Below are 22500 nucleotides of genomic sequence, written 5' to 3' on the forward strand. Positions count from 1 at the left end.
CTGTTAGCTCTCTACACAACAATAGCCTGTGAGCTCTCTACACAACAGTAGCCTGTTAGCTCTCTACACAACACTAGCCTGTTAGCTCTCTACAGAACACTAGCATGTTAGCTCTCTACGGACAAAACATGGCCGCCTGTCCACCCACTGTCTGAACATTACCTTGAACGGGGATGTCTTGTGCCATGATAGCTTATAGACAGTAGTAGGCAAATGAAGGGCCAAAGTTCCAATATAAAGACTTTGGAATAACATCTCTAGGGTCTATTGTTGGCAATAGATGGTGTTCTATTCTGTTTCTATGCCGTTACCTGTTCCTCAGTGAAGTGTTGCCACTGGAGCAGGATCTCCTGTAGCAGAACCCAATGCTCCTCTGTCCACTTACAGATGGCTGCCCACCGGTCTCCCAGGTGCTGAAAGGAAGAACACACACGTTAGAAAAGAGGGCTTGTTTTTAACGTGGTCCTTGGAAGCAGCACCTTAGAGATTCCAGATAGAGCAGATACAGAATGGAACCCGGTGTTACTCTCAGCATCACATACAGTACAGCTCCTTTCAACAAGACATTCTACTTGGGTTTAACTCCACTGGCCACCTCTCCACCCGGTTTCTACAGGCGTTCTGATGCTTGATGACCAGTATCTACCTCCATCTGGGAAAAGAAAGTCCTCTCATCCCAGCCTGCAGTAACACCATCACATGGCTCTGTGTGTTCTCTATCGCAGTAACAGTCACCATGCAGGAAGAGCTCCGTCGGGTACATGCTATTAAAACCACATCCCCCTCACTTTAATTCCTGGGGTGGATTTTTACTGTCATTGTAACAGAAAGTAATAAGCAAAGAGCCCAGGTGCCCAAAACGACCCTAAAACAGAGCCCCGGAGACGCGTGACAGGTGACAGGTCACTATGGCAACTGGTTATCGAGTCTGTCTTGTCAATAGTAGAAAAGCCTTTCAGAATGTATATTTGTCTTTCTTCTGTTTCTTATAGCAGCAGTTAAAACAGGTTTGGTTGTTTTGTACCCTGTCGTATCACTCCATCTTTCTAAACACTAAACAACAAAAAACTATCTGCATTAGACTGTATCTCTATTATGATTCATACTCACAAGACTACGGCATCTTCTCCCATTATCTCCTAACAACCACATACAAGAGACGAATAAACTAACTAACAAAGCAATTTCCCTTTTTCTCTTCCTTCCTCCCCTCTCTCTCTCTCTCTTCCGCTCTACCTGCCTCCCCCACTCTCTCTCTCTCCCCCACTTCTCTCTCTCTCTCTCTCTCTCTCTCTCGGTCTCTCTCTCTGTCTCTCCCTCTCTGTCTCTCTCTGTCTCCCTCTCCTCCCTTCTCCTCTCTCTCTCTCTCTCTCTCTCATCCAATAGACAGAGCAGAATCCTGAGTTCCTGGACCGATAACTGCTAGACATGGTTAATCACCAGAGAACACTCATTATTTACCATCCAATCTATTTACACACAAATTCTACGTTCTACCCGAATGGGTTTCTCTTCTCTCTTCCACTAACGGAGAACATCAGCCGACAGTGTATTTGACAGTGTACTAGACAGTGTATTTGACAATGTACTAGAGAGTGTACTAGACAGTGTATTTGACAGTGTACTAGACAGTGTGTTTGACAGTGTACTAGACAGTGTATTAGACAGTGTATTTGACAGTGTATTTGACAGTGTACTAGACAGTGTATTTGACAATGTACTAGAGAGTGTACTAGACAGTGCATTTGACAGTGTACTAGACAGTGTATTTGACAGTGTACTAGACAGTGTATTTGACAGTGTACTAGAGAGTGTACTAGACAGTGTATTTGACAGTGTACTAGATAGTGTATTAGACAGTGTATTTGACAGTGTATTTGACAGTGTACTAGACAGTGTATTTGACAGTGTACTAGAGAGTGTATTAGACAGTGTATTTGACAGTGTACTAGACAGTGTATTTGACAGTGTACTAGACAGTGTATTTGACAGTGTACTAGACAGTGTATTTGACAGTGTACTAGACAGTGTACTAGACAGTGTACTAGACAGTGTATTTGACAGTGTACTAGACAGTGTATTTGACAGTGTACTAGACAGTGTATTTTACAATGTATTAGACATTGTACTAGACAGTGTATTAGACAGTGTGTGTGTGTGTGCGTGCGTGTGTGTCCTGCCTGTCTCACCTGTAGTTTCTCCTCCAGGGCAGCGGTGGCGCTGTCTCCACTGTTCTCGTCCACCACCACCACCATGTGTGTCAGAGAGTTGACACGCACCTGCTCCAACTCTAGGTCCTCCTGCAACAGCTACAATAGGCATGATAATTGGGTTGAGTCTAGTAGGGACAAAATGGCAGGAAATGGCCCAAAATGGCAGGAAATGGCCCAAACTGGAAGGAAATGGAAAGACACTATCTGAAGTGATCACATAGTAAATGTTCATGATTATTTCACTAGGATGTGCTGTAATGAACATGACCCTGAAAGGACCCCAGCCCTGCAGGTAGCTAGATAGTAGTTAACCTACTTTGTGTTCCTCTACTTGGTGTTTAACATCCTCCAGGTCTGGCCCCATAGGCTGAGCCCCCATCCGCTTGATCCGCCCCTCTGTCAGCTCCAACCAATCAGTGAGCTGCTTCAACTGCCGGTGCTGAAGGTCCATCAACACCTCGTGGAGTCTGGGGGAGGAGGATGAGAGGAAAGAGGAGAGGAGAGGAGATGGAGAGGAGAGGAGAGGAGAGGAGAGGAGAGGAGAGGAGAGGAGAGGAGAGGAGAGGAGAGGAGAGGAGAGGGGGGAGGAGAGAAGAGGAGATGGAGAGGAGAGGAAGGGGAGAGGATAAGAGATGGAGGAGTAGAAGAGAAGAGAGGAAGAGAGGAGTAGGAGAGAGGAAGGAGAGGAGGAGAGGAGAAGAGTAGAGGAGAAGAGAAGAGAGGGAGGGAGGGAGGGAGGAGAGGAGAAGAAGAGGGAGGAGTGGAGAAGGGAGGGAGGAGGAGGAGAGTAGAGAAGAGAGAGAGGGGGAGAGGAGAAGAGGAGAGGAGAAAAGAGGGAGGAGGAGAGGAAAGGAGGGGCAAAGAGAAGAGGAGAGAAGGGGGAGGAGGAGAGACTGAGCAAAGAGGGCAGGGGGCTGTTGAGTACAGCTTGATCCTAGTTAGACACCTCACAGAGAGTTGCAGCTCAGGTCTATTCAAAACATAATATTACCTTCAAAGACATAGATACATATTTCTCACCCAGAGAGACATGCTGGATTTCAGGGGAATTTGTGTTTGTTTGTGTGTGTTTGTGCGTGCGTGTATGTGTGTGTGTGTGTGCTTGTGCTTGTGTGGGTGCGTGCAAATGTGTGTGTGTGTATGTGTGTGTGTGTGGGTGGTGCACAAGTCTGTGTGTGTGTGTTCACAATCGAGAGAATCCTGTCGCACAATCGAGAGCATCCTGTCGGGCTGTATCACCGCCTGGTACGGCAACTGCTCCGCCCACAACCGTAAGGCTCTCCAGAGGGTAGTGAGGTCTGCACAACGCATCACCGGGGGCAAACTACCTGCCCTCCAGGACACCTACACCACCCGATGTCACAGGAAGGCCATAAAGATCATCAAGGACAACAACCACCCGAGCCACTGCCTGTTCACCCCGCTATCATCCAGAAGGCGAGGTCAGCACAGGTGCATCAAAGCTGGGACCGAGAGACTGAAAAACAGCTTCTATCTCAAGGCCATCAGACTGTTAAACAGCCATCACTAACATTGAGTGGCTGCTGCCAACAGACTGACTCAAATCTCTAGCCACTTTAGTAATTAAAAATTGGATGTAATAAATGTATCACTAGTCACTTTAAACAATGTAACTTTATATAATGTTTACATACCCTACATTACTCATCTCATACATCTCATACATTACTCATCTCATCTCATACTCATTACATCATAAAGTGTACTCTATACCATCTACGCGGCCATCGCTCATCCATATATTTATATGTACATATAAATACATATTCTCATTCACTCCTTTACAATTGTCTGTATAAGGTAGTTGTTGTGAAATTGTTAGATTACTTGTTGGATATTACTGCAAGGTCGGAACTAGAAGCACAAGCATTTCGCTACACTCACATTAACATCTGCTAACCATGTGTATGTGACCAATAAAATTAGATTTGATTTGTGTGTGCCTGCCTGTGTGTCTGTGTACAGTATGATCAGGGTTGGGCAGGTTACTTTCTGTACAAAATTGTAATCCGTAAAGTAACTTTTGGATTAACTTTTTGGCGACGGGGCAGTATTTTCACGTCCGGATGAAATGCATGCCCAAATTCAACTGCCTGCTACTCATCCCCAGAAGATAAGATATGCATATTAGTAGTATATTTGGATAGAAAATACTCTGAAGTTTCTAAAACTGTTTGACATGTCTGTGAGTATAACAGAACTTATGTAGCAGGCGAAACCCCGAGGACAAACCATTCAGATTTTTTTTTTTTTTTTAGGTCACTCTCTTTTCAATGAGTTTTCATTGGGATTTCTAAGGGACCTTCTTGCAGTTCCTATCGCTTCCACTGGATGTCACCAGTCTTTAGAAATTGGTTGAGGTTTTTCCTTTGTGTAATGAAGAAGTACTTAAAAAAATACCTAAAGTTGTATTACAAAAGTAGTTTGAAATGTTTTGGCAAAGTTTACAGGTAACTTTTGAGATATTTTGTCATCACGTTGCACAAGTTGGAACCGGTGTTTCTCTGGATCAAACGCGCCAAATAAATGGACATTTTGGATATATATCGACGGAATTAATCGAACAAAAGGACCATTTGTGATGTTTATGGGACATATTGGAGTGCCAACAGAAGAAGTTCGTCAAAGGTAAGGCATGATTTATATTTTTTATTTCTGCGTTTTGTGTCGCGCCTGCAAGGTTGAAATATGCTTCTCTCTCTTTGTTTATGGATGTGCTATCCTCAGAAAATAGCATTGTTTGCTTTCGCCGAAAAGCCTTTTTGAAATCTGACATGTTGGCTGGATTCACAACACGTGTAGCATTAATTTGGTATCTTACATGTGTGATTTCATGAAAGTTAGATTTTTATAGTAATTTATTTGAATTTGACGCTCTGCATTCTCTCTGGCTTTTGGCCAGGTGGGACGCTCGAGAGGTTAACCAAACTCAGTAACGTAATCTGATTACATTCAGTTACTTTTAGATTACTTTCCCCTTAAGAGGCATTAAAAGAGGACAAACATTTATATTATCAATTGAACAACATCTACTGCAGGATAAATCAATGTTACATTTTTACATAGCTGGCCATATATGGATGTTACATTTGACTTAATGGGTTGGTTATGTAGGCTTCTTCTAACCCATCGCTTTCTACTACAGATAATAATACCATTAGGCTGTATCTTTACATTAAACACCAGAGTTTGTCAGATTTCCAGTCGTTCCAATTCATTAAATACCCCTTGATCTTCAAGAAGAGGACTGGGAGATGTAACAACAACACCACGGGGGAGTTGAGAAGAGGACTGGGAAATGTAACAACAACACCACGGGGGAGTTGAGAAGAGGACTGGGAAATGTAACAACAACACCACGGGGGAGTTGAGAAGATGACTGGGAGATGTAACAACAACACCACGGGGGAGTTGAGAAGAGGACTGGGAGATGTAACAACAACACCACGGGGGAGTTGAGAAGAGGACTGGGAGATGTAACAACAACACCACGGGGGAGTTGAGAAGAGGACTGGGAGATGTAACAACAACACCACGGGGGAGTTGAGAAGAGGACTGGGAGATGTAACAACAACACCACGGGGGAGTTGAGAAGAGGACTGGGAGATGTAACAACAACACCACGGGGGAGTTGAGAAGAGGACTGGGAGATGTAACAACAACACCACGGGGGAGTTGAGAAGAGGACTGGGAAATGTAACAACAACACCACGGGGGAGTTGAGAAGAGGACTGGGAGATGTAACAACAACACCACGGGGGAGTTGAGAAGAGGACTGGGAGATGTAACAACAACACCACGGGGGAGTTGAGAAGATGACTGGGAGATGTAACAACAACACCACGGGGGAGTTGAGAAGATGACTGGGAGATGTAACAATATCCACAACCTCCAAAACATCTACAGCCATCCACAGCCTCCAAAACAACCACAGCCATCCATAATATCCACAACATCCACAGCCATCCATAATATCCACAACATCCACAGCCATCCATAATATCCACAACATCCACAGCCATCCATAATATCCACAACATCCACAGCCATCCATAATATCCACAACATCCACAGCCATCCATAATATCCACAACATCCACAGCCATCCATAATATCCACAACATCCACAGCCATCCATAATATCCACAACATCCACAGCCATCCATAATATCCACAACATCCACAGCCATCCATGATATCCACAACATCCACAGCCATCCATAATATCCACAACATCCACAGCCATCCATAATATCCACAACATCCACAGCCATCCATAATATCCACAACATCCACAGCCATCCATAATATCCACAACATCCACAGCCATCCATAATATCCACAACATCCACAGCCATCCATAATATCCACAACATCCACAGCCATCCATAATATCCACAACATCCACAGCCATCCATAATATCCACAACATCCACAGCCATCCATAATATCCACAACATCCACAGCCATCCATAATATCCACAGCCATCCACAGCCTCCACAACATCAACAACCTCCACATTCTCCACAGCCTCCAAAACATCCACAGCCATCCATAATATCCACAGCCATCCACAGCCTCCACAACATCCACAACCTCCACATTCTCCACAGCCTCCAAAACATCCACAGCCATCCATAATATCCACAGCCATCCACAGCCTCCACAACATCCACAACCTCCACATTCTCCACAGCCTCCAAAACATCCACAGCCATCCATAATATCCACAGCCATCCACAGCCTCCACAACATCCACAACCTCCACATTCTCCACAGCCTCCAAAACATCCACAGCCTCCAAAACATCCACAGCCTCCAAAACATCCACAGCCATCCATAATATCCACAGCCATCCATAATATCCACAACATCCACAGCCATCCATAATATCCATAACATCCACAGCCATCCATAATATCCACAGCATCCACAGCCATCCATAATATCCACAACATCCACAGCCATCCATAATATCCACAGCATCCACAGCCATCCATAATATCCACAACATCCACAACCTCCACATTCTCCACAGCCTCCAAAACATCCACAGCCTCCAAAACATCCACAGCCTCCAAAACATCCACAGCCATCCATAATATCCACAGCCATCCATAATATCCACAGCATCCACAGCCATCCATAATATCCACAGCATCCACAGCCATCCATAATATCCACAACATCCACAGCCATCCATAATATCCACAACATCCACAGCCATCCATAATATCCACAACATCCACAGCCATCCATAATATCCACAACATCCACAGCCATCCATAATATCCACAACATCCACAGCCATCCATAATATCCACAACATCCACAGCCATCCATAATATCCACAACATCCACAGCCATCCATAATATCCACAACATCCACAGCCATCCATAATATCCACAACATCCACAGCCATCCATAATATCCACAACATCCACAGCCATCCATAATATCCACAACATCCACAGCCATCCATAATATCCACAGCCATCCACAGCCTCCACAACATCCACAACCTCCACATTCTCCACAGCCTCCAAAACATCCACAGCCATCCATAATATCCACAGCCATCCACAGCCTCCACAACATCCACAACCTCCACATTCTCCACAGCCTCCAAAACATCCACAGCCATCCATAATATCCACAGCCATCCACAGCCTCCACAACATCCACAACCTCCACATTCTCCACAGCCTCCAAAACATCCACAGCCATCCATAATATCCACAGCCATCCACAGCCTCCACAACATCCACAACCTCCACATTCTCCACAGCCTCCAAAACATCCACAGCCTCCAAAACATCCACAGCCATCCACAGCCTCCACAACATCCACAACCTCCACATTCTCCACAGCCTCCAAAACATCCACAGCCTCCAAAACATCCACAGCCTCCAAAACATCCACAGCCATCCATAATATCCACAGCCATCCATAATATCCACAACATCCACAGCCATCCATAATATCCACAACATCCACAGCCATCCATAATATCCACAGCATCCACAGCCATCCATAATATCCACAACATCCACAGCCATCCATAATATCCACAACATCCACAGCCATCCAAAATATCCACAGCATCCACAGCCATCCATAATATCCACAACATCCACAACCTCCACATTCTCCACAGCCTCCAAAACATCCACAGCCTCCAAAACATCCACAGCCTCCAAAACATCCACAGCCATCCATAATATCCACAGCCATCCATAATATCCACAGCATCCACAGCCATCCATAATATCCACAGCATCCACAGCCATCCATAATATCCACAACATCCACAGCCATCCATAATATCCACAACATCCACAGCCATCCATAATATCCACAACATCCACAGCCATCCATAATATCCACAACATCCACAGCCATCCATAATATCCACAACATCCACAGCCATCCATAATATCCACAACATCCACAGCCATCCATAATATCCACAACATCCACAGCCATCCATAATATCCACAACATCCACAGCCATCCATAATATCCACAACATCCACAGCCATCCATAATATCCACAACATCCACAGCCATCCATAATATCCACAACATCCACAGCCATCCATAATATCCACAACATCCACAGCCATCCATAATATCCACAACATCCACAGCCATCCATAATATCCACAGCCTCCACAAACATCCTTTTTGAATATAAAAGTAATCTGAGAAGTTATCATCTAGTTTTTACAAAAGTATCTGTAATACGATTACAATATTTTAGTTAGTAGCGAAACGGATTACAGTAGTAATCTGATACATGTAATCTGTTACTCCCCAACCCTGTGTATGTGTGGAGTCATTATGGAGGGATCAGGCGTTAGGAAGTGTATGTGTGGAGTCATTATGGAGGGATCAGGCGTTAGGAAGTGATGGTCTCTGTGACTGGAGCCTCCCCAGAATAATGCATTGGCTTCCCTGGTTGCTGAATTCCTGAACACATGTTCTCACTGATTACCAGCAGACATTACCAGCAGACATTACCAGTAGACATTACCAGCAGACATTACCAGTAGACATTACCAGTAGACATTACCAGTAGATTTTACCAGTAGACATTACAAGGATACATTACCAGCATACATTACCAGCAGACATTACCAGCAGAGATTACCAGTAGACATTACCAGCAGAGATTACCAGCAGAGATTACCAGTAGACATTACCAGCAGAGATTACCAGTAGACATTACCAGCAGACATTACCGGTATACATTACCAGCAGACATTACCAGCAGAGATTACCAGCAGACATTACCAGCATACATTACCAGCAGAGATTACCAGTAGACATTACCAGCAGACATTACCAGCAGACATTACCAGCAGAGATTACCAGTAGACATTACCAGCAGAGATTACCAGTAGACATTACCAGCAGAGATTACCAGTAGACATTACCGGTAGACATTACCGGTAGACATTACCGGCAGACATTACCAGCAGACATTACCAGTAGAGATTACCAGTAGACATTACCAGCAGAGATTACCAGTAGAGATTACCAGCAGACATTACCAGCAGACATTACCAGTAGACATTACCAGCAGACATTACCAAGAGGGAGGTAGGTGATAATCACCCTAATGTAGGTTTGGTCCATAGGTGTGTGTGTTTGAGTGTTTGTGTGTGTGTGTGTGTGTCTGTGTGTCTGTGTGTGTGTGTGTGTGTGTGTGTGTCTGTGTGTGTGTGTGTGTCTGTGTGTGTGTGTTTGTGTGTGTGTGTGTCTCTGTGTGTGTGTGTGTGTGTGTGTGTGTCTGTGTGTCTGTGTGTGTGTGTGTGTGTCTGTGTGTGTGTCTGTGTGTGTGTGTGTGTGTCTGTGTGTGTGTGTTTGTGTGTGTGTGTGTGTGTGTGTGTGTGTGTGTGTGTGTGTCTCTGTGTGTGTGTCTGTGTGTGTGTGTGTGTGTGTGTGTGTGTGTGTGTGTGTGTGTCTGTGTGTGTGTGTTTGTGTGTGTGTCTGTGTGTGTGTGTGTGTGTGTGTGTGTGCATCCATCCATCCATCCATGTGTGTGTTCTACCTGCTCTGTTTCTCCATGCTAGCCACTCTGAGGTGTTCCCAGCGGGAGTTGAGGAGGTTCATCTGCTCCCTGACCTCTTTCTCCTCCTCCTCCGTTAAATGGCCCTCACCCAGGAGGGCACTGCCTGCACGCAGCACCCTGCCCACACTGCCCTGGTGGGACGTCAGCTCCACCATGTAGCCCTGAGAGGACAAACGCAGGAAGGGACGTACACACACAGACACAGACACAGGGACACACACACAGGGACACACACACACACAGACACAGGGACACACACAGACACAGTGACACACACAGACACAGGGACACACACACAGGGACACACACAGACACAGTGACACACACACACACACACACAGACACACACAAACAGACACAGGGACACACACACATAGACACAGGAACACACAGACACACAGAAACACACAGACATACATATAGACACAAACACACACACACACAGACACACACAAACAGGAACACACAGACACACACACAGATACCGGAACACACACACATACACAGGCACGCAAACACGTAGGGACACACACATACTTACAAACACGCGCACACACAGTGCATGTAGACACACACAAACACACACACACACCCAGTACATGTTATAGTATATAATGAACACACAGGGGGGAAACCCAGAGTCAGGTTTTCCACCTGAACAGATATTCTCTTCATCTTTCCTTTCTTCTTCCATGGTGTTGTTATTCATTATTATTTACTAAACTACCCTTGGATTTTTTACACATTGTGTTGTTTTACAGCCTGAAGTTAAAATGGATTCAACTGAGATGTTTTGTCACTGGCTTACACACAATACCCCATAATGTCAAAGTGGAATTATGTTTTCCATTTTTTTTTTAACCAAATTAATAAAAAATGAAAAGCTGAAATGCCTTGAGTCAACAAGTATTCAACCCCTTTGTTATGACAAGCTGAAATAAATTCAGGAGTAAAACATGTGCTTAACAAGTCACATAATAAGTTGCATGGACTCCGTGTGCGATAACAGTGTTTAACATGATTTTTGAATGACTACCTCATCTCTGTACCCCACACATACAATTATCTGTAATGTCCCTCAGTCGAGCAGTGAATTTCAAACATTGATTCAAACACAAATACCAGGGAGGTTTTCCAATGCCTCACAAAGAAGGGCACCTATTGGTAGATGGGTAAAAATGGAAAAGCAGACATTGAATATCTCTTTGAGGACGGTGAAGTTATGAATTACACTATGGATGGTGTATCAATACACCCAGTCACTACAAAGATACAGGAGTCATTCCTAACTCAGTTGCCGGAGAGGAAGGAAACCGCTCAGGGATAGTTACTCCACAATACTAACCTAATTGACTGAGGTGGAAAAAAGAAACCTGTACAAAATAATAATGTCTACAAAACATGTATCCTGTTTGCAACAAGGCACTAAATTAATACTGCAAAAGAATTGCAAAATAATTAACTTTTTGTCCTGAATAAAAAGTGTTATGTTTCGGCAAATCCAATACAACACATTACTGAGTACCACTCTCCATATTTTCAGGCATAGTGGTGGCTGCATCATGTTATGGGTATGCTTGTCATCATTAACAACTGGGCAGTTTTTCAGGATAAAAAAGAAACAGAATGGAGCTAAGCACAGCCAAAATCCTTAGAGGAAAACCTGGTTCAGTCTGAGTTCCACCAGACACTGGGAGATGAATTCACCTTTTAGCAGGACTATAACCTAAAACACAAGTCCACATCTACACTGGAGCTGCTGACCAGGAACACAGTGAATGTTCCTGAGTGGCCGAGTTAAGAGTTAAGACTAAAATCTATTTTAAAATCTAAAAAACATTCACTTTGTCATTGAGATTTGTTATTTTATTTAATCCATTGTGAATTCAGGCTGAAACACAACAAAATGTGGAATAAGTCAAGGGGTCTGAATACTTTCTGAAGGCCCTGTAGCTACATCCCCTCTATGGCATCGCTCTTAAAAACACACAATGTAACAAAGCATGATAAAGATGATAAAGCATGATGAAGAATGATAAAGTATGATAAGAATGATAAAGTATGATAAAGAATGATGTAGTATGATAAGAATGATAAAGTATGATAAAGATTGATAAAGCATGATAAAGAATGATAAAGTATGATAAAGAATGATAATGCATGACAATAATGCACAAAGAAGGTTTGAAAGTTTTCAACTTGAAACCCTACAGTACCTCGTGTGTTATATGGTATATATCCCCTCGGGGGTGTCCCTACCTCGTGTGTTATATGGTATATATCCCCTCGGGGGTGTCCCTACCTCGTGTGTTATATGGTATATATCCCCTCGGGGGTGTCCCTACCTCGTGTGTTATATGGTATATATCCCCTCGGGGGTGTCCCTACCTCGTGTGTTATATGGTATATATCCCCTCGGGGGTGTCCCTACCTCGTGTGTTATATGGTATATATCCCCTCGGGGGTTTCCCTACCTCGTGTGTTATATGGTATAGATCCCCTCGAGGGTGTCCCTACCTCGTGTGTTATATGGTATATATCCCCTCGGGGGTGTCCCTACCTCGTGTGTTATATGGTATATATCCCCTCGGGGGTGTCCCTACCTCGTGTGTTATATGGTATATATCCCCTCGGGGGTGTCCCTACCTCGTGTGTTATATGGTATATATCCCCTCGGGGGTGTCCCTACCTCGTGTGTTATATGGTATATATCCCCTCGGGGGTGTCCCTACCTCGTGTGTTATATGGTATATATCCCCTCGGGGGTGTCCCTACCTCGTGTGTTATATGGTATAGATCCCCTCGGGGGTGTCCCTACCTCGTGTGTTATATGGTATATATCCCCTCGGGGGTGTCCCTACCTCGTGTGTTATATGGTATATATCCCCTCGGGGGTGTCCCTACCTCGAGTGTTATATGGTATAGATCCCCTCTGGGGTGTCCCTACCTCGTGTGTTATATGGTATATATCCCCTCGGGGGTGTCCCTACCTCGTGTGTTATATGGTATAGATCCCCTCGGGGGTGTCCCTACCTCGTGGGTTATATGGTATATATCCCCTCGGGGGTGTCCCTACCTCGTGTGTGTGGAACTGCTCCTTGACCTCCTCTACGTGAGAGGAGATGGGGGGCTGGGCCTGCAGGCCATCCTCTGCAGACAGCAGCCAGGTCAGGACCTCCTCCAGGATTCTCTGGTAGTCTTCCAGCTGGGTGGCCCCAGGGGCCAGGGGGCTCAGGCCCCGCTCCAGGTCATCCTGACTGCCCCCACGCAGCAGCTGGGTCTGGGATGGGGAGGAGGAGAAGAGGGGAGATGGAAAAGGAGAGAGAGGGGAGGGGAGGGGGAGAGAGAGAGGGTTAGGAGAGGGGAGATGGAGGGGGAGACGGAAAAGGAGTGAGAAGGGAGGGGAGAGGTGAGAGGGAGGAAGGGAGAGAGAGAGGGTTAGGAGAGGGAGATGAGGAAGTGGACTGAAGAGCGTGGTTAGACTCACCACTGACAATAAACAAATTGCTCTCTTGGAAATGGCAAGAGAATCGTTCCCAACTACATTAACACGGCTTCCTCTCCTAGGGAGTCTCAACAGTCTGAAGACTTCCTGCCTTGAAGGGAAGGGAGTGTGATGAGGAATGAAGTCTGTGGTGCCAAAACACATTAGAGGTGTGAAGCACAGAAACACAGACACCCCCGCATACACACGCACACGCACACGCACCCTCACGCGCACACACACACACACACACACACACACACACACACACACACACACACACACACACACACACACACACACACACACACACACACCTGCTGCACAGACAGATGCAAACAAAAGGCTATCAAAAGGCTATCCAAAAGCATAATTACAACGTACACACACACAAACACACAGACAGACAGAAACACACATTGACTCATGGTGACAAAGCCAAACACACAGGTGCATTAGTCAGCAGCACAAACAGAGCGTCTGGTGTGTTGTGTTGTGGTGCTGCTAGCCAAGCTGGGCCGTTGCCATGCCGTTTAGAAGCTCCACATGTAGACACAGACATACTCTGAGATTTGTGTCAGTCACTGGTACACCTGGAGAACCCAGATAACTGTTCATTTAGCCTGGGGGAGGGGGGGGGGGGCAGAACGAGCTGAGCCTGGCCGAGCCAGAGACACAGGGCGCGTTCCAGGTTGTCTTTATTGTAGTCGTGTTGCACAGATCATCAAATCTCACAATGCCCAGAGAAGTGTTCAACTGCAATGAAGACTACCTGCTACGTAGCCACAGGCTCAGCCTCAGCTCTGTTCAGCCATGGATGGACACCCAGGAGGAGAGGAGAGGAGAGAAGAGGAGAGGAGAGGAGAGGAGAGGAGAGGAGAGGAGAGGAGAGGAGAGGAGAGGAAAGAGCTACAGCTGTGAGACTAGAGACTGGGTAGGTAGTTAGCAGTAGACACAGACCTGCTCAGTAAAGCGTCTCCTCTTTTGTTCAGGTGACTTGACATATGCAGCTTGACTGTAGGCATAGCTTTTATAGTGAGGTTTAGGAGAGGTGGAGGGGGTACGAACCCGCCCCTGAGACACACTCACTGTGATCTGAGAGAGAGACAGAGAGACAGGGAGAGAGTGAGAGAGGGAGAGAGAGAGGGAGAGACAAAGAGAGAGAGGGAGAGAGATAAAGACAAAGAGAGAGACAAAGAGAGAGAGGGAGAGACAAAGAGAGAGAGGGAGAGAGAGAAAGACAAAGAGAGAGAGGGAGAGAGAGAAAGACAAACAGAGAGACAAAGAGAGAGAGGGAGAGAGGGAGAGAGAGAGGGAGAGACAAAGAGAGAGAGGGAGAGAGAGAAAGACAAAGAGAGAGACAAAGAGAGAGAGGGAGAGACAAAGAGAGAGGGAGAGAGAGAAAGACAAAGAGAGAGAGGGAGAGAGAGAAAGACAAAGAGAGCGAGGGAGAGAGTGAGAGAGGGTGAGGGGGGAGAGGGAGAGAGTGAGAGAGGGAGAGAGAGAGAGGGGGGAGAGAGAGAGAGTGGAGGAGAGAGAGTGGAGGAGAGAGAGGAGGAGAAAATGAAAGAGAAGTGAAAGGAAGGTCAAGAGTGTCAGGGCAACAGAGACAGTTTAGAAAATGCATGTAGAGTAGATCAGCAACACATAAAACACAGAGAGAGCAGCATCCATAATACTGGACTAACCCCTAAAGACAGAGAGAGCAGCATCCATTATACTGGACTAACCCCTAAAGACAGAGAGAGCAGCATCCATAATACTGGACTAACCCCTAAAGACAGAGAGAGCAGCATCCATTATACTGGACTAACCCCTAAAGACAGAGAGAGCAGCATCCATAATACTGGACTAACCCCTAAAGACAGAGAGAGCAGCATCCATAATACTGGACTAACCCCTAAAGACAGAGAGAGCAGCATCCATTATACTGGACTAACCCCTAAAGACAGAGAGAGCAGCATCCATAATACTGGACTAACCCCTAAAGACAGAGAGAGCAGCATCCATTATACTGGACTAACCCCTAAAGACAGAGAGAGCAGCATCCATAATACTGGACTAACCCCTAAAGACAGAGAGAGCAGCATCCATTATACTGGACTAACCCCTAAAGACAGAGAGAGCAGCATCCATAATACTGGACTAACCCCTAAAGACAGAGAGAGCAGCATCCATAATACTGGACTAACCCCTAAAGACAGAGAGAGCAGCATCCATTATACTGGACTAACCCCTAAAGACAGAGAGAGCAGCATCCATAATACTGGACTAACCCCTAAAGACAGAGAGAGCAGCATCCATTATACTGGACTAACCCCTAAAGACAGAGAGAGCAGCATCCATAATACTGGACTAACCCCTAAAGACAGAGAGAGCAGCATCCATTGTACTGGATTAACCCCTAAAGACAGAGAGAGCAGCATCCATAATACTGGACTAACCCCTAAAGACAGAGAGAGCAGCATCCATAATACTGGACTAACCCCTAAAGACAGAGAGAGCAGCATCCATAATACTGGACTAACCCCTAAAGACAGAGAGAGCAGCATCCATAATACTGGATTAACCCCTAAAGACAGAGAGAGCAGCATCCATAATACTGGACTAACCCCTAAAGACAGAGAGAGCAGCATCCATAATACTGGATTAACCCCTAAAGACAGAGAGAGCAGCATCCATAATACTGGACTAACCCCTAAAGACAGAGAGAGCAGCATCCATTATACTGGACTAACCCCTAAAGACAGAGAGAGCAGCATCCATAATACTGGACTAACCCCTAAAGACAGAGAGAGCAGCATCCATAATACTGGACTAACCCCTAGACAGAGAGAGCAGCATCCATTATACTGGACTAACCCCTAAAGACAGAGAGAGCAGCATCCATAATACTGGACTAACCCCTAAAGACAGAGAGAGCAGCATCCATAATACTGGACTAACCCCTAAAGACAGAGAGAGCAGCATCCATAATACTGGATTAACCCCTAAAGACAGAGAGAGCAGCATCCATAATACTGGACTAACCCCTAAAGACAGAGAGAGCAGCATCCATAATACTGGACTAACCCCTAAAGACAGAGAGAGCAGCATCCATTATACTGGATTAACCCCTAAAGACAGAGAGAGCAGCATCCATAATACTGGACTAACCCCTAAAGACAGAGAGAGCAGCATCCATAATACTGGACTAACCCCTAAAGACAGAGAGAGCAGCATCCATAATACTGGACTAACCCCTAAAGACAGAGAGAGCAGCATCCATTATACTGGACTAACCCCTAAAGACAGAGAGAGCAGCATCCATAATACTGGACTAACCCCTAAAGACAGAGAGAGCAGCATCCATAATACTGGACTAACCCCTAAAGACAGAGAGAGCAGCATCCATTATACTGGACTAACCTCTAAAGACAGAGAGAGCAGCATCCATAATACTGGACTAACCCCTAAAGACAGAGAGAGCAGCATCCATAATACTGGACTAACCCCTAAAGACAGAGAGAGCAGCATCCATAATACTGGACTAACCCCTAAAGACAGAGAGAGCAGCATCCATTATACTGGACTAACCCCTAAAGACAGAGAGAGCAGCATCCATAATACTGGACTAACCCCTAAAGACAGAGAGAGCAGCATCCATAATACTGGACTAACCCCTAAAGACAGAGAGAGCAGCATCCATTATACTGGACTAACCTCTAAAGACAGAGAGAGCAGCATCCATAATACTGGACTAACCCCTAAAGACAGAGAGAGCAGCATCCATAATACTGGACTAACCCCTAAAGACAGAGAGAGCAGCATCCATTATACTGGACTAACCCCTAAAGACAGAGAGAGCAGCATCCATAATACTGGACTAACCCCTAAAGACAGAGAGAGCAGCATCCATTATACTGGACTAACCCCTAAAGACAGAGAGAGCAGCATCCATAATACTGGACTAACCCCTAAAGACAGAGAGAGCAGCATCCATAATACTGGACTAACCCCTAAAGACAGAGAGAGCAGCATCCATAATACTGGATTAACCCCTAAAGACAGAGAGAGCAGCATCCATAATACTGGACTAACCCCTAAAGACAGAGAGAGCAGCATCCATAATACTGGACTAACCCCTAAAGACAGAGAGAGCAGCATCCATTATACTGGATTAACCCCTAAAGACAGAGAGAGCAGCATCCATAATACTGGACTAACCCCTAAAGACAGAGAGAGCAGCATCCATAATACTGGACTAACCCCTAAAGACAGAGAGAGCAGCATCCATAATACTGGACTAACCCCTAAAGACAGAGAGAGCAGCATCCATTATACTGGACTAACCCCTAAAGACAGAGAGAGCAGCATCCATAATACTGGACTAACCCCTAAAGACAGAGAGAGCAGCATCCATAATACTGGACTAACCCCTAAAGACAGAGAGAGCAGCATCCATTATACTGGACTAACCTCTAAAGACAGAGAGAGCAGCATCCATAATACTGGACTAACCCCTAAAGACAGAGAGAGCAGCATCCATAATACTGGACTAACCCCTAAAGACAGAGAGAGCAGCATCCATAATACTGGACTAACCCCTAAAGACAGAGAGAGCAGCATCCATTATACTGGACTAACCCCTAAAGACAGAGAGAGCAGCATCCATAATACTGGACTAACCCCTAAAGACAGAGAGAGCAGCATCCATAATACTGGACTAACCCCTAAAGACAGAGAGAGCAGCATCCATTATACTGGACTAACCTCTAAAGACAGAGAGAGCAGCATCCATAATACTGGACTAACCCCTAAAGACAGAGAGAGCAGCATCCATAATACTGGACTAACCCCTAAAGACAGAGAGAGCAGCATCCATTATACTGGACTAACCCCTAAAGACAGAGAGAGCAGCATCCATAATACTGGACTAACCCCTAAAGACAGAGAGAGCAGCATCCATAATACTGGATTAACCCCTAAAGACTGAGAGAGCAGCATCCATTATACTGGACTAACCCCTAAAGACAGAGAGAGCAGCATCCATTATACTGGACTAACCCCTAAAGACAGAGAGAGCAGCATCCATAATACTGGACTAACCCCTAAAGACAGAGAGAGCAGCATCCATAATACTGGACTAACCCCTAAAGACAGAGAGCAGCATCCATAATACTGGACTAACCCCTAAAGACAGAGAGAGCAGCATCCATAATACTGGACTAACCCCTAAAGACAGAGAGAGCAGCATCCATTATACTGGACTAACCCCTAAAGACAGAGAGAGCAGCATCCATAATACTGGACTAACCCCTAAAGACAGAGAGAGCAGCATCCATAATACTGGATTAACCCCTAAAGACAGAGAGAGCAGCATCCATAATACTGGACTAACCCCTAAAGACAGAGAGAGCAGCATCCATTATACTGGACTAACCCCTAAAGACAGAGAGAGCAGCATCCATAATACTGGACTAACCCCTAAAGACAGAGAGAGCAGCATCCATAATACTGGACTAACCCCTAAAGACAGAGAGCAGCATCCATAATACTGGACTAACCCCTAAAGACAGAGAGATCAGCATCCATAATACTGGACTAACCCCTAAAGACAGAGAGAGCAGCATCCATAATACTGGACTAACCCCTAAAGACAGAGAGCAGCATCCATAATACTGGACTAACCCCTAAAGACAGAGAGATCAGCATCCATAATACTGGACTAACCCCTAAAGACAGAGAGAGCAGCATCCATAATACTGGACTAACCCTTAAAGACAGAGAGAGCAGCATCCATAATACTGGATTAACCCCTAAAGACAGAGAGAGCAGCATCCATAATACTGGACTAACCCCTACTGTAACTCCCCAGTCTGAACAACAGAGTCCGGATCAGAATCCGTTCACATCTCAACAATACACTGTGAGCCAGGCTGGATGACAGCTAGGGGCCCTTTTCACAGAGTTTCAGAGTAGGACTGCTGATCTAGGATCAGGTCCCCCTTGTCGAGATGATTGTATTCGTTATGACCTAAAACTGATCCCATATCAGCCAGCATTCCTTCTCTTGAGAAGCTTGATACATACGGACCCTGTCTTCCCCAACTGAACATCCTAAACCCAGCCCGATCCCCTGAGCTACAGCTGAATATATTAAACTATGTAAACGCATCCAGACCATTCAGCCTGGGAACTGAACCGTCTCCCTGTCTGCTGTCTGTCTGTCTCCCTGTCTGTCTGCAGCAGAGTGGGAGAGATAGTCCTGTCTGTCTGCATCAGAGTGGGAGAGATAGTCCTGTCTGCTGTCTGTCTGTCTCCCTGTCTGTCTGCAGCAGAGTGGGAGAGATAGTCCTGTCTGTCTGCAGCAGAGTGGGAGAGATAGTCCTGTCTGCTGTCTGTCTGTCTCCCTGTCTGTCTGCAGCAGAATGGGAGAGATAGTCCTGTCTGTCTGCATCAGAGTGGGAGAGATAGTCCTGGCTGTCTGCATCAGAGTGGGAGAGATAGTCCTGTCTGTCTGCATCAGAGTGGGAGAGATAGTCCGGTCTGTCTGCATCAGAGTGGGAGAGATAGTCCTGTCTGTCTGCATCAGTGGGTGGGGTTATATCCTTCCTGTTTGGCCCTGTCCGGGGGTGTCCTCGGATGGGGCCACAGTGTCTCCTGACCCCTCCTGTCTCAGCCCCCAGTATTTATGCTGCAGTAGTTTATGTGTCGGGGGCTAGGGTCAGTTTGTTATATCTGGAGTAATTCTCCTGTCTTATTCGGTGTCCTGTGTGAATTTAAGTGTGCTCTCTCTAATTCTCTCTTTCTCTCTCTCTCTCGGAGGACCTGAGCCCTAGGACCATGCCTCAGGACTACCTGACATGATGACTCCTTGCTGTCCCCAGTCCACCTGGCCGTGCTGCTGCTCCACTTTCAACTGTTCTGCCTGTGATTATTATTATTTGACCATGCTGGTCATTTATGAACATTTGAACATCTTGGCCATGTTCTGTTATAATCTCCACCCGGCACAGCCAGAAGAGGACTGGCCACCCCTCATAGCCTGGTTCCTCTCTAGGTTTCTTCCTAGGTTTTGGCCTTTCTAGGGAGTTTTTCCTAGCCACCGTGCTTCTACACCTGCATTGCTTGCTGTTTGGGGTTTAGGCTGGGTTTCTGTACAGCACTTTGAGATATCAGCTGATGTACGAAGGGCTATATAAATACATTTGATTTGATTTGATCAGAGTGGGAGAGATAGTCCTGGCAGTCTGCATCAGAGTGGGAGAGATAGTCCTGGCAGTCTGCATCAGAGTGGGAGAGATAGTCCTGGCAGTCTGCATCAGAGTGGGAGAGATAGTCCTGTCAGTCTGCATCAGAGTGGGAGAGATAGTCCTGTCAGTCTGCATCAGAGTGGGAGAGATAGTCCTGTCAGTCTGCATCAGAGTGGGAGAGATAGTCCTGGCAGTCTGCATCAGAGTGGGAGAGATAGTCCTGGCAGTCTGCATCAGAGTGGGAGAGATAGTCCTGTCAGTCTGCATCAGAGTGGGAGAGATAGTCCTGGCAGTTGGTGTAAATGATGATAAATGAAGTGAAGGATAATGACGTCTTCCAGACAGCTAGACTCATTTCCCTCTCTCTCATCTCTCTCTCATTCTCTCACTTTCTTTCTCTCACTCTCTCGCTCTTTCTTCATCTTTGTCTCTCTCTCTCTTTCTCTCCTTCTCATTTTCCCTCTCTCTCTCTTTTTCTTCCGCTCTCTCTGACATTCGCTCTCTCTTTCCCTCTCGGTCTCTTTCTCTCTCCCCCTCTCTGTCTCTCTTTCTCTCTCCCCCTCTCCGTCTCTCTCTTTCTCTCTCCCCCTCTCCGTCTCTCTCTTTCTCTCTCCCCCTCTCCGTCTCTCTTTCTCTCTCCCCCTCCCCATCTCTCTCCCCCTCTTCGTCTCTCTTTCTCTCTCCCCCGTCTCTGTCTCTGTCTCTCTCTCTCTCTCTCTCTCTGTCTCTCTCTCTCCCTCCCTCTCTCTCTCTCATTCACTCTCTCTTTCTCTCTCCCCCGTCTCTGTCTCTGTCTCTCTCTCTCTCTCTCTGTCTCTCTCTCTCTTTCTCCCTCTCCCTCTCTCTCTCTCTCTCTCTCATTCACTCTATCGTCTCTCTCTCTCCGCCACATATCCATCAGTCATTATCACAATTTATAGTCCCACATCAATAGAATAGTGACTCAGAAAGATAGCAATTAAAGGAGTTAAGATAACATTTATCCTTAAATGTTTTGCTCACTGGTTATATTTCTACTACAGTTACACTACTGAAAGACCTTGACTATAACAGCTGAACCTGTGTGAACTGGGATGGAGGGTGTTGGATAACAACACCATACCAGGGATATGAGATGACAGCAGTGACATCACAGACAGACATCACTGCTTTAGACCAGAGGCCTTGGGAGGCCCAAGACCCTTCACTCCAGAGGCCTTGGGAGGCCCAAGACCCTTCACTCCAGATGCCCTGGGAGGCCCAAGACCCTTCACACCAGATGCCCTGGAAGGCCCAAGACCCTTCACTCCAGAGGCCCTGGGAGGCCCAAGACCCTTCACTCCAGAGGCCCTGGAAGGCCCAAGACCCTTCACTCCAGAGGCCCTGGAAGGCCCAAGACCCTTCACTCCAGATGCCCTGGAAGGCCCAAGACCCTTCACTTCAGAGGCCCTGGAAGGCCAAAGACCCTTCACTCCAGATGCCCTGGAAG

The 22500-nt window shown here is 46.1% G+C and overlaps 1 protein-coding gene across 1 annotated transcript in view; it reads right to left on the bottom strand.

The window, feature by feature from the left end:
- The window catches only part of LOC139373932 (dystrophin-like), a 130396-nt gene that overhangs the window by 76667 nt on the left and 31229 nt on the right, over positions 1 to 22500 (bottom strand). Inside the window, exons 4-9 of the mRNA XM_071115017.1 lie at positions 14758 to 14892; positions 13390 to 13593; positions 10293 to 10474; positions 2530 to 2680; positions 2190 to 2309; positions 312 to 413 (exon numbers count right to left, since the gene is read on the bottom strand). Of these exons, the coding sequence (XP_070971118.1) occupies positions 312 to 413; positions 2190 to 2309; positions 2530 to 2680; positions 10293 to 10474; positions 13390 to 13593; positions 14758 to 14892 (894 nt within the window). The remainder of the gene's footprint in view (positions 1 to 311; positions 414 to 2189; positions 2310 to 2529; positions 2681 to 10292; positions 10475 to 13389; positions 13594 to 14757; positions 14893 to 22500) is intronic.

Source organism: Oncorhynchus clarkii, chromosome 18 (genome assembly GCF_045791955.1).
Source record: "Oncorhynchus clarkii lewisi isolate Uvic-CL-2024 chromosome 18, UVic_Ocla_1.0, whole genome shotgun sequence".
Classification (NCBI taxonomy): Eukaryota; Metazoa; Chordata; class Actinopteri; order Salmoniformes; family Salmonidae; genus Oncorhynchus; species Oncorhynchus clarkii.